The 11633-nt window shown below is 48.4% G+C and overlaps 1 protein-coding gene across 5 annotated transcripts in view; it reads right to left on the reverse strand.

Moving 5' to 3' along the window:
• Positions 1-11633, reverse strand: part of Smug1 (single-strand-selective monofunctional uracil-DNA glycosylase 1) — a 14575-nt gene continuing 2942 nt past the window's right edge. The window contains exons 1-5 of one of the 5 annotated variants that reach the window (XM_031357322.1): positions 8166-8212; positions 3906-3974; positions 2797-2863; positions 2256-2557; positions 1-1194 (exon numbers count right to left, since the gene is read on the reverse strand). In XM_031357322.1, coding sequence (XP_031213182.1) covers positions 643-1194; positions 2256-2546 — 843 coding nt within the window. In that variant the 5' untranslated portion in view covers positions 2547-2557; positions 2797-2863; positions 3906-3974; positions 8166-8212 and the 3' untranslated portion in view covers positions 1-642. Of the gene's footprint in view, positions 1195-2255; positions 3389-3905; positions 3975-8165; positions 8223-11633 lie in introns of those variants that run through there. The other 4 variants (XM_031357314.1, XM_031357330.1, XM_031357305.1 and 1 more) reach the window with 4 other exon arrangements.

Here is an 11633-nt window from a genome sequence, read left to right on the forward strand (position 1 = left end):
ACTCAATACGTAGCTGAAGGTGGCCTTGAACTCCTGATCCTCCTGCCTCTGAGTGCTGGGATTACAGGAGTGTGCAGGACACCTGGCTAAGAAGTTCATTCTCAACATGATGTCTGTCCTAGCCTCTAGAAGGACAGGAGTCTGCCAGATGTTCTGTAAGGATGAGTAAGGATCCGGGAAAGATTGCCCACTGACTGGGGAAGAAGTGTGGAGAGGACTGAAAAAGGGAGGTTGGACTCCATCAATGTGCACTGTACCCCACTAATATGTACAGTTAGTGTCAAAAAAGGCTGAGGTAGTTCAGCATCAGAGAATGTTCCTAGTGTACATGAGGCAATGCCAAACATGATGCCAATAAAAAGCAAAACGGGAAAGATTAAAACGAAAACCATCTGTCCTCCAAAACTGCAAATATGACTTCAGACATCCCTACCTAGGACCCTCTGCACACCAGGGCTCCCAAGGCAAGGATGTACAGGCCCAACTCTCTGCTGGTGCTGTGGGCGACCAGACACTGGAGACAAAAGGGTGAGAGGCTCAAGGGAAGAGAAAGACAGCAGGAGAGCTGACCACCCTGGGCCATTAGAGGACAGTCCGGCAAACTGAATGCAACACTGAGCCCAGCAACACTGGCTGGGGTCTCTACAGTGTAGGCCTGGCTGAACCGTCATCTGTTAGCAGAGGTAGCAGCCCCAACTCTTGTAGTCTTTCCCTGGCTGCCACCTCCCAGCCTTTGTTGGCCTGTGCGCTTCGAGGAGATGGATGCAGGAGCCCCTCCACCTGCACCTCCGGGGTCAGCCCTGCTAGAGCTCTTCGAGCTCGCTGCTCTGCCAGCCGCCCCACTCCCACTACCAGCCGCACCCCTAGAAGCTGCACCTGCCTGCAGAGGGCTGTGTCACAGATCAACAGCAGCTGCTCCCGCTGCTTGGCGGGCAGCTCAGCTGGGGTAAGGTTTCGTCCACTCGGAGCCAAGAAGAGTAGAGGACATAGATTGTGAACAAAGCAGTGCCGGAAGAAAACTTGAGGCTGTCCGCAGAGGGTCCGGAAAAAGCCCCAGAATCGGGCTCCGCTCACCTCTGACTGTGGGCACTCCAGTCCCAACACAGGTCGTTTGGGGTGCTCTTGGGGAGGGGTTTGCACAGGGCCCCCAATGCCCAACCAGTCCCGGACCACATTCACTTCCCCAAAAGGTACCTGTAGGAGAAGGAGAGAGACACAAGGGGCTTCAGGCTGGAGATCTGGCCCTTTCTACCTACCTTTCCACCTACCATGAGACCGCCCCTACAAATCTGTGTTAAGGACTCTCCACCATGTGGTTTGCCTCTGTCCATTTTCCTCCAGTTTTTCCCACCATGGATCATAACTAGCAGAAAATGTATGCCTCTACTTTCTCCAGGCACTGGAACCAAATACTGGCAGAACACTGGTGCATTTGGCCCTACAGAGGGCATGATGTTTCTAATACTGGTGACAGACAGATTGCCAGAGTAAAAGGGTAAAGGACAGACTAACCACTGATCTCTGAGTACCCTCCCTGCCCCAGGCCTCAGGCTGTCATTTCCATCGATCATCATTGATCACCTTTCATCACTCAGTTGGGGTCAATAAAAGCGATTGAGCCTCCTGCCCTGAGGCTTCTTTACCTCCCCCCATCTGCAACACACCCCTACTGAACAGCAGTCACTCATGCTGAGCCCTCTGGGAAAGCACCGCAGCCCTAAGCCTGGCTCTGTTCTAACCCTTTTGGAGACCCAGGGACTTGCCAGCAGAATGCCCTGCAGCACCTATACACCCATCTCACCACCAGCCAGTCTTCCTGGGGGTCCCAGAAGTCCCAGCCCTTCTCCTGATGCCAATCACACTCTAGGGACAAGGGAGATCCGGCAAGGCAAGGTACAGGGCAGGATGACGGAAGGATGAGCTCTCAGAGGCAATTAGTGGAAAGCTCACAGGGGAAACGGAACTACCATTAATGTGCTTGGTTAACTATGAACGGAGAAGTGCTTGAGACCGCAGGAGCCAGTGTGTGTCCTGCAGGGAGGAGCCAGTGTGTGCCCTGCAGGGAGGAGCCAGTGTGTGTTCTGCAGGGAGGAGCCAGTGTGTGTCCTGCAGGGAGGAGCCAATGTGTATCCTGCAGGGGATGAGGCGGGGACCCGACCCACCCACATCCCTGGCAATTACATATTCCTCCTCTATGGCACACCCAGTCACACATCCACCTCAGAAACGCCCACCAGAGGAAGCCAGGCCTTTACCCCAGTTTGGGCCATGCCAAAAGGTCCTGGGTTCATGCCCAGGAACAGCACTTCCTTGGGGCCTTGGCAGTAGCGAGTCACGTAGTTACGGTGTGGCTCCCAAGCATAATCCACCGGGTTGTAGATGACACCCACGGGCTCCGGAAACTGCAGCTGGCTCAGCTCAGCATTGAGCCGAAGCTCTTCCTCCAGGAAGTCCTCAGCCAAGCTTCGAGTGCAAGGCAGAGGCTCCATCAGGGCACTTGCAGGCTCATGGGTAGGCCCCAGTGGGAAAGTCTGGGACACAGCCATGCTGTTGTCACCTGGAAAAGAAGTGGACAGCATTTCCTTCAACCACAAACCAGTATTAGGATCTGTACTAGCTGGGAGCTCCTACTGCCATTTCCTGGACTCAGAAAAGACCCCAGGAAACCCTGTCTGTCACTACAAGCTCACTTTCCTGTAACGAAGGAATTTTTTTGCTCCCCACCTCGTGAGCCCTCCTTCCTTCTGATACATCAAGCATCCTACCTTAGCTACTGGTCTTGTTGCTACAAAGTACCTGCAAAGGCAAATTGAAGGAAGGGTTTATCTCAGCTCTGAGTACAGTTCATCATGGAGGGTCGTGGCTGCAGGAGAAAAACACATTGCAGCCATAGTCAAAACTCAGAAAGCAATGGATGCCTATATTCAACTACATCTATCTCTCTCCCTGAATGACCTTCCCCTCAGTTTTATGAGACCCGTTTTCCACTACGCAACCTTGGATAGCCTGGTGTTCAATATGCTGACCAGGCTAGCCTTGAACTCACGGAGCTCCTCATGTCTCTACCTAGTATTAAAGGTGTGGACTATCATCCCTGGCTAGAGTTCTTCTTCTTATGCTGTGCTGGCTATTTTTTACGTCAACAAGCTAAAGTCATGTTGGAAGATGGATCCTCAATTGAGAAAATGCCCCCACCAGACTGGCCTATGGGCAAGCACCTGTGTTGCTTTCCCCTGATTGATGATTAATGCGGAAGAGCTCACGGTGGGCAGTGCCAGCCCTGAGCTGATGAACTTGGTTGCTACAAAAAAAGCAGCTGAGCAAGCCATGGGAGCGAGCCAGGAAGCAGCACTTCTCCACCGCTTCTGCTTCAGCTCCTGCTTCTAGGTTCCTGCCTTGAGCTCCTGTCCTGACTTCCTTGATGATGGACTGTGATACGGAACAGAAAGCTAAAACAAACCTTTCCTCCCTTAGTTGCTTTTGGTCATGGTATTTTATCCCAGCAATAGAAACCCTAAGACAGTCCAGGGCCCCAGCCCATGGATGGTACCACACACATTTAGGTCACACTTTCTCATTCAATTAACATATTTAGAAACTCTTTCACAGACCATACCCAGAGATTCATCTTCAAAATGATTTCGGATCTGTCAAGTTGGCACATATATTAATTAATCATCCCAACCCTTCCATCAGGTAAGGCCCCAACCACTGGTTCTTAGGCCATGCTGAACACAGAACATTTTCTTTCTTAGTTGTCCCTGCCCTCTCTCCATTTTTCCCCTTCAGTATTAAGAGTTAAACCTGAGTTTTCAATAATGCTAGTCAAGTGCTTTATAGTCCTAACCCTTTTTACATTTTGATGGGTGAGGGGTGGAGTACATGGGGGCTGTCTCATAACTTACTCAGGCCAGCCTTGAATTTACTCTGTAGTCTGGACTGGCCCTGAACTTGTGATCCTGTTGCCACAGCCTCTGAAATAAATGAGATTACAACCTACATAAGCAGGCGTGTCTACTTAATATAATTTCTTTCCTCTCTTTTGTGTGTGTGTGGGGGGGTACAATTCTTTTAAAAAAAAATTGTGTCAGGCATTATGATAATGCCTTTAATCCCAGCACTTCAGAGGCAGGTGTATTTCTGAGTTTCAAGGCCAGCCTCGTCTACAGGATAATCAGGGCTACACAGAGAGACCCTGTCTCAAAATACACAACCCCCACAAAAAAGATTTTATTTATTTATTTGTGTGTGTGTGTGTGTGTGTGTGTGTACACTAAATATATGTGGTGATCAAGTAACTCCCCTGGAACTGGAGTTACAGAAAGTTGTTGATGCTTAGGTTGGTGCTGGGAACTCAACTAGAGTTCTCTGCAAGAGCAGTACCTACTCTTAACCACCAAGTCATATCTCTAGCCCCTTCTCTTATATATTTGCTGAGATAGGGTCACAGGTAACCTAGACTGGTCTCAGACTTGGTAAGAAACTGATGATGGTCATGAACTCCTGATCTTCCTGCCTCCACTTCTAAAGAGCTGGGATTACAGCCTGCAGCAGGCCACGCCACACTGTCAGGATACATCTACTGCTATCCTCTCTCTCCAATGTCATCCTTAATAAAACCAGTCCAGCCAGGATGAGCGTGTCCTGGAAACACTATGCTGACAAATGAGATGCAGGTGCAGAGCCACAGCCCAGAGACTTGGGAAGGCTAATTACAGCGGCTTCCAGGTGGCAAGCAATTGCTCTACGCCAGGTACACCTCATTGATCTTCATAACAACCCCATGAGGTGGGTATTATTGCTCCCATGTTACAAGCCAGGAGACTGAGGCTTAACAAGATCAAGTGAGTTGCCTAGGGTCATGCAGTTAGCAAGTAATGAAGCTGGGATTTGAACCCACACTATCTGACTCACACTATGCTCTTAACCACCCACAGCATCTTGCCTTAGATGGTTTTATGAGCCACCCTACTAATTCTACAAGCCCCTAACCCCAGCCCAGCTTCTTTCCCACACTCAAGAATCCTCAGAGGTAAATAGTATGATTACACAGACTCTGAATAGACTCTTATAAGCTACGCAACCATGGCCAGAGACACATCTGAATACTAAGGATAATAACACCCACTTCATAAAGCTGTCTATGCACGGGAAGAGGGGAAGGAGCTCAGCAGCAAGCCTTCTGAACGGCAACAGCTGTTCTTTCTCACACTCCTATGCACACCCAGTGCTTGCCCCTGGCCATTCCACTCACTTTTAAAATGCTTCTCTTACCCCAACTCCCAAAACTTTACACAGGTCATTTCTTCAAACTCAATCAAATATGATCCTTGAGTTAAGCAAGACATCAAACAGCAGCCAACCAAGAGGGTAACCCAACACATCCAGTTCATACTCCACTTCCACTCTATCAGTCTCATTTAAAGCTTCAAGATGCAGCTCAAACCACCTCCTTGGTAAGCTTTGAGTCTTCAGTATACCAAAATGGTCCTCAGAGCCCAGCCCACCCCCCAAGCTAGGGTTATAAAATGTTGAAGGCTTGGTCTCCAGCTACTGATAGCTGGATAAATGAGGGTGCTAGCATTATAGACTACTAAAGTGAGGCCTCATTGGAGGAAGTAGGTCCCTGGGGGGTGTGTCTTTGAAGGGTGTATCTTGGCCCTGATCCCTTTACTCCCACACTCCTTCTTTCTGGTTAAGATATGAGGAGCTTTGCCCTATACCCACCTTTCCACCATGATTTTCTGCCTCAGCACAAGCCACAAGGCCAAATAGCCAAGGACTGGAACCCCTGAATCTGTGACCTGGGTTCTATCTTTCCTCTCTCGTGCTGTTTTTCTCAGGTATCTATCAGAGCAATGAACTCCCTGGCACATCACACAAAGGGAGGCTGGCTGTGAAGCCAAGATATGTAGCTCAAACAAAGTGATTCAGATGTGCAGGTGAAGGCTGAGAGCCACTGGGTCCTGTCAGAATTAGTAGCTTCTTCATGAATTCACCCTTTGCCTCCCCAACCAGAGGAAGGAAGACTGGAAGCCAGGTTCTAGTCTATCCTCACCACACCTATAACATCCTAGATCTTATCGCCAACCCCTGCCCAGTTCTATCCACTTCCACTCTATCAGTCTCGTTTAAAGCTACTTTCAAACAAAACATTTTTGTTTCTCTGTGCTAGGGGTGGAACCCTGGAGCCAGGCAAGGACTTTACTACTGAACTGCCCTGATCCTTAATATGAACCATTACTGATGGATTCCTCTCTACCACCCATGACCCCAGTATGAGAGAATGATGATAATAATAATAGTATATCACTAAGCTCCATCACTAGCTGTCCCTGCTTCTGCTGCTTCCACTTTCTCCTTCTCCCCCTCTTCTTCCTCCTCCTTTCTTTTAGACTTTATCTTATGTGTTTTGAGACAAAGTCTCACTACATGGCTTTGCCTGTCCTGAAATTCAAGATGTAGACCTGACTAACCTCCAACTAGTGGCCTTCTTCCTGCCTCAGTCTCCTGAGTGGTAGGATTACCTGCCTGTTGTCACCCCACAGAAGGTTAGACATCTTTAGCTGGTTTGTCCACACGGGCTCGCAGGACATTCTGGAAAGCTGAAGATGGTGTCACCACACCATCTGGGTTTTCTGGGACCTCTACTTTACTTCCCTGTGTAGAACCAATATTACAAAAAGCAGCACAGTGATCTCTCTCAAGTCTCAGACAGCGTGCTCTGGGCTGAAGACAGCAAGGGTGGGCAAGGGTGGGCATGCCCAGAAGTGGCAGAGCTTATTTTCACTGTTCATCTGATAGCAAGTGCCAGAGGCTAAGTCAGCTAACTTGAATGCTAGTCCTGGTTTTCTCTCTTAAGTGGTTCTTTCTCTTAACATTTGTTTTTATTTACGAGGGAGAGCAAGCATGACTTAGCACTCATGTGGTAAGAGATAACGTTTGAGAGCTGGTTCTCTTCTACTGTCAAGGCTCTGAGGATTGAATACGGGTCATCAGGTTTGGTGGCAAGAGCCCTATCAGCCAAGGTTCTCTTACACAAGTCACTTTAAGGCTCTCCTGTATAGAAATCACACAGTCCACCAACCTATCTCCAGCAGTTGTTTATTTCTTAAATATTTATGAGTCCCTCAAATGTTGGGGGAATAACTCCAAAATAGGTAAGATGTAAGACAGGTTTGGGGTAAGCCATGAAAAGCTAAGAGGACAGATAAATATGCAGAAATAGAGTATAATCTGAGCTTTGCTATCCTGAAACAAAACATTAAAGGAGCCCTAACAGGAAGTCTGACAGGCCTCCCTAAAGTCACCAACAGCCATAAGCTCAATGCTTGATGCTGCATCTCAGTAGAGTGTTTACCAAACATGAATGAAGCCTTGGGTTCAATCCCCTGCACCATAAACCAGGTATGGAAGCACATGCCTATTAGCTCAGCACTCAGGAGGTAGAGGCAGAAAGATGAGAAGATCAGGAGCATTCATTCATAAACTAGGTATGGAAACACATGCCTATTAGCTCAGCACTCAGGTGGTAGAGGCAGAAAGATGAGAAGATCAGGAGCATTCATTCATAAACCAGGTATGGAAGCACATGCCTATTAGCTCAGCACTCAGGAGGTAGAGGCAGAAAGGTGAGAAGATCAGGAGCAATCATTCACCCATAGCAAGGGTGGAGACAACTTGGACTACGTGGATTTTTTTTTTTCCTCAAAAAGCAAAAACCAAGAAGCTTAAGAAACATGTCACACATTTCAAATTACATTTAAAAGCAAAGGGTAACCCTGAGATACATCCAGGCCACATGGGATAGAGGCTTATTAAAGAGCACTGGCTGCTCTTCCAATGGTCCTCAGTTTAATTCCCAGCACCCATAAAGTGGCTTGCAAGAGTCAAACTGTAGTCCTATAGGATCCAATGCCCTCTTCTGGTGTGCAGACAAAACACCCACATATATAAAATAACATAAATACATAAACCTAAAATAAAAATAAGAATCCAAGCCACTAGCTAGCCGCTGTCCCTTGTACACGGTACAGGAATCCACAGGATTTAAATCAAAACAGTGCTGCAGGGCTCATAGGAGCCCCGTGTAGGCCTTGGCATCTCTCCGCGGTCCAGCAAGTCCCCACCGCCCTTCGCAGAGATCCAGCCCCCTACTCCCTCACCTGCACAAGCTCCCCATGCAGCTTCCGCTTCCCGTCTTCGTCCTGGCGCGGAGAGCACTGGGAGTCGTAGTCAACAGCATTTAAATAAGAAAAATGGTTAGCAACGTCCGCTTCCGCCGGAAATGCCAAATCCCCGGAAAGCTCGCTTAAAGAGCTCCACGGGTCGCTGGGGGTTGTAGTTTAATAATATGATTTAAATTAAGACGTCACAGCAATCTGGACTCTCCAGCCATCCCCAGTCTCTCACCCACCAGAGACATTTCTCAGGCCTCCTGCTGCCCCAAGTTATAAGACATCATCTTTGCAGCCCTCCAAGGGCCATTAACTGTATACATCACATCCGAGGAGGCAACCGGGTGGTTGTAGGCGGTCTACAGAGTAAGTTCCAGGACAGCCAAGGCTACACAGAGAAACCCTGTCTCGACAAAACAAAACAAAACAAACAAACAAATATTCACGAAAGCATTTCTCTCAGCACCTAACTCTTTGACAATGAACATCCCTATTAACATAAGCATCTAATTCCACAGCCTCACCATTTTAATTTGTTTCTCTCCTGCCCTGGCACCTGCCAGCCTTATCCTGGAGTGGGTTTCTCTAGAGAAGCAAAATCGAAACCATCCTTTTATCTATGTGAGGAGATGTATTGTGTAAATACTCTCACAATCCTAAGGGACCTGCTGTAAGCCGGAGAGCCAGGAAAGCCCTCTGTGTAGTTTAGTCTGAGTCCAAGGGGGTTCCTGGGATCGGTTTCTATTAGAAGCTTCAGAAATGAAAAGATCTGAGAACCAAGGCCTTCAGACAAGTCTCCCACGTTGTCTGAAGGCGGAGGGTGGTTGGCCCAGTCTGCAAAGGCAGAATTGGAAGCTAGTGTGGTTGATGTGGTGGCATAAACCTGTAATCTAACCACTTGAGTGGCTGAAGCAGGACCATCAGTTGAAAGCCAGCCTGGGCTACTCAGTGAGACTCTGGAGAGAGAGCCCTTCCTTAGTCATTTGTCGCACTGGACTCTTAACAGGTTGGTGATACCCACCCAGGTTGGTAAGGAGAATCTTCCTGATTCAGATTTTTGTTTGTTTCCCAACTCTCTGGGTGTCCCCTGGCCCACATAAGCAGACATATAAAAATAGCACATGCCATCTTTCCAAATTCCCCTAGAACAGTCTTCCCAGGAAGCCTTCCCCCAACAAACTTTAGTCCCTAGTTGCACCTAGCCCTCTATCCCCTCAGCATCGACTTCCAAAGCCATTCACTCTCTGCTTTGTTCCTGTCTAACTGTACATTTCTGACTTTTCACTCAACTGGAATCTTCCACAGATAGGTACCTTTGGGAATCCCTGGCCTCCCCCAACACTCATGCCTGAGAAAGCCAGGGCTCTCATCATCAAAGCAAAGTCCCCAGTGGGTGCTAGGGAAGAAGACCAGGGAACCCAGAATACAATCCCTTTCCCAAGCCTGTTTTAGCATCTAGATAAAAAGCTGTGGGTGCAGCTGTTGTGAACAGTGACCCTCCAGCATCAAGGTGAGGAACCACCTGTATTCCTGTGAGGTTGCCCATCACTTGCTGAGATGTAGTGTACAGCAGCCTCTTCCCTCTATGTCTTGCCGCTTTCTTTCTGTACAGTTTGTCGCTCACTCATCCACAGCTTTCTTTCTGTCTCTAGGTGCCTCTGTCTTCCCCTGGGTGTACCTCAATGTCTCTACTTTCTTTGCAATGAAGAAAAGTAAACTTCAAGACTAGGACTCTCTATCTCTGTTATCTGCACATTTTCCTGTCTCCAAACAAAACTAAGAGAGAGAGAGCACCTCACCATAGTGTTGTCTTGTTATTTAAGCATCCTAAAAGCCTGATGAGGCAGGAGGTTGTGTGTAACCCCACAGCTCTGGGAGATGAGGACAGAGTATCAGAAGTTCAGGAAGATCCTCTGCTACATATCACATCTGAGGCCAGCCTGAGATACGTGAAATCTTGTCCAAAAAGGAAAAGAGAAAACAGGAGTTGGTAGAAGGATGGAAGGAATTAATTATAGACTCCATTATCCATTCAGATGCCTCTGTCCCCCACAATTTTTTGGCTTACCCAACTCTTCTAGTTGAATTTTTGTTCCTGCTTCAAGGGTGGGGATTGGTGGTGGTGGTGGTGGTGGTGGTGGTGGTGGTGGTGGTGGTGGTGGTATTTTGAAACAAGGTCCCATCTTGGCTGCCCCAGAACTCACTCCCTAGACCAAACTTACCTCCCAGAGAGCTGCCTGACTTTGTCTTCCGAGTGCTAGAATTAAAGTCCCATTCGAGACACCACCCCTAATCCAATTTTTAATCTTTATACCCCTCAGCATCTGCCTTCTCTCTTTCAGAAACTGAGGGCATGGAGTTCTGCTAAAGATTCTTGGAAATGAGACCCAGAGATGAGAGGTGGGCCTAGTCCTTCCCTAGTCTCCTGACCCTCCAGAAGCTTCCAACGGATAGGCTGACAATGTTTGATGGCCTTCTGGGACAAGGGGGCAGTAGATTCTGGCTGTGGCCAAGGACGAGCTGGCAGATGTGTCCTACTCTGTGAAGCAGCCTCTACTTGCCTCCTTGGGTGCACAAGGGTTAACTTGCTTTCTTGTTTTCCTCTGGTTTCCGCAGGCTGCCGGGGCTGTGTTGGGCCACGAGCGCCATCTATCGGCCGTTGAGGAAGCTAACTTTGCTTCACTAAGATTTCTAGGCCAGGCAGCCTTTCTCCTGCCAAGGTTTCGGCTGCACAAAGCTTAAAATTGACTATTGGAGGAATGCAAGCCACGTTTTCCCCTCTCTGGGTACCAGGTATCACCTGGCCATTTCCCTGGGGAATTCCAAAGGACTTTCTGGAGCTTTCTCTCTACGCTCTGATCCCCTCTCTCCCAGCCAGGTCAGCAAACATGAGTGATTAGAATGAAAGCTGGAATCTGGGCTTGATCTGCGATCATGCTGATCATGCTCTCGGTTTACTAAAGAGGACTTTAGGCAGGTTACTTCACTTCTCTGTGCCTCGGTGATCCCAGCTGTAAAATGGGACAATCCTTGAAATTTCTTTGTCTTTCGTGATAAATTAACTGGCAAAGTGCTTTATTAAGGCTTGTCTCAGAAGGGGCTGAGTGAAGGTTGCTATGGCTACTGGCAGGCCTGAAAGAGGATGCCGGCCGTCAACCTCCTGGCCAGACACAAAGGCACAGTAAAGTACTAGCCAACTCATCCCTGGAAAGTGGGTCAGAGACCACACCCTGCCGGAGTTAAGTGTGGAGACTGGGAGTTCAGGGTTACAGAGTATCTTTCAGTTTCCGATCCGAAGATTAGATGAAAGCTCAGAAAAAGGAAGGAGGGCAGGCTTAATGGTGAACTACAAATTAGCATGCACAAAGTCTTGGATCCTTTTCCATTTACACACATGCTCTCTCTCTCTCTCTCTCTCTCTCTCTCTCTCTCTCTCTCACACACACACACACACAC

This window comes from Mastomys coucha, unplaced genomic scaffold (genome assembly GCF_008632895.1).
Source record: "Mastomys coucha isolate ucsf_1 unplaced genomic scaffold, UCSF_Mcou_1 pScaffold11, whole genome shotgun sequence".
Classification (NCBI taxonomy): domain Eukaryota; kingdom Metazoa; phylum Chordata; class Mammalia; order Rodentia; family Muridae; genus Mastomys; species Mastomys coucha.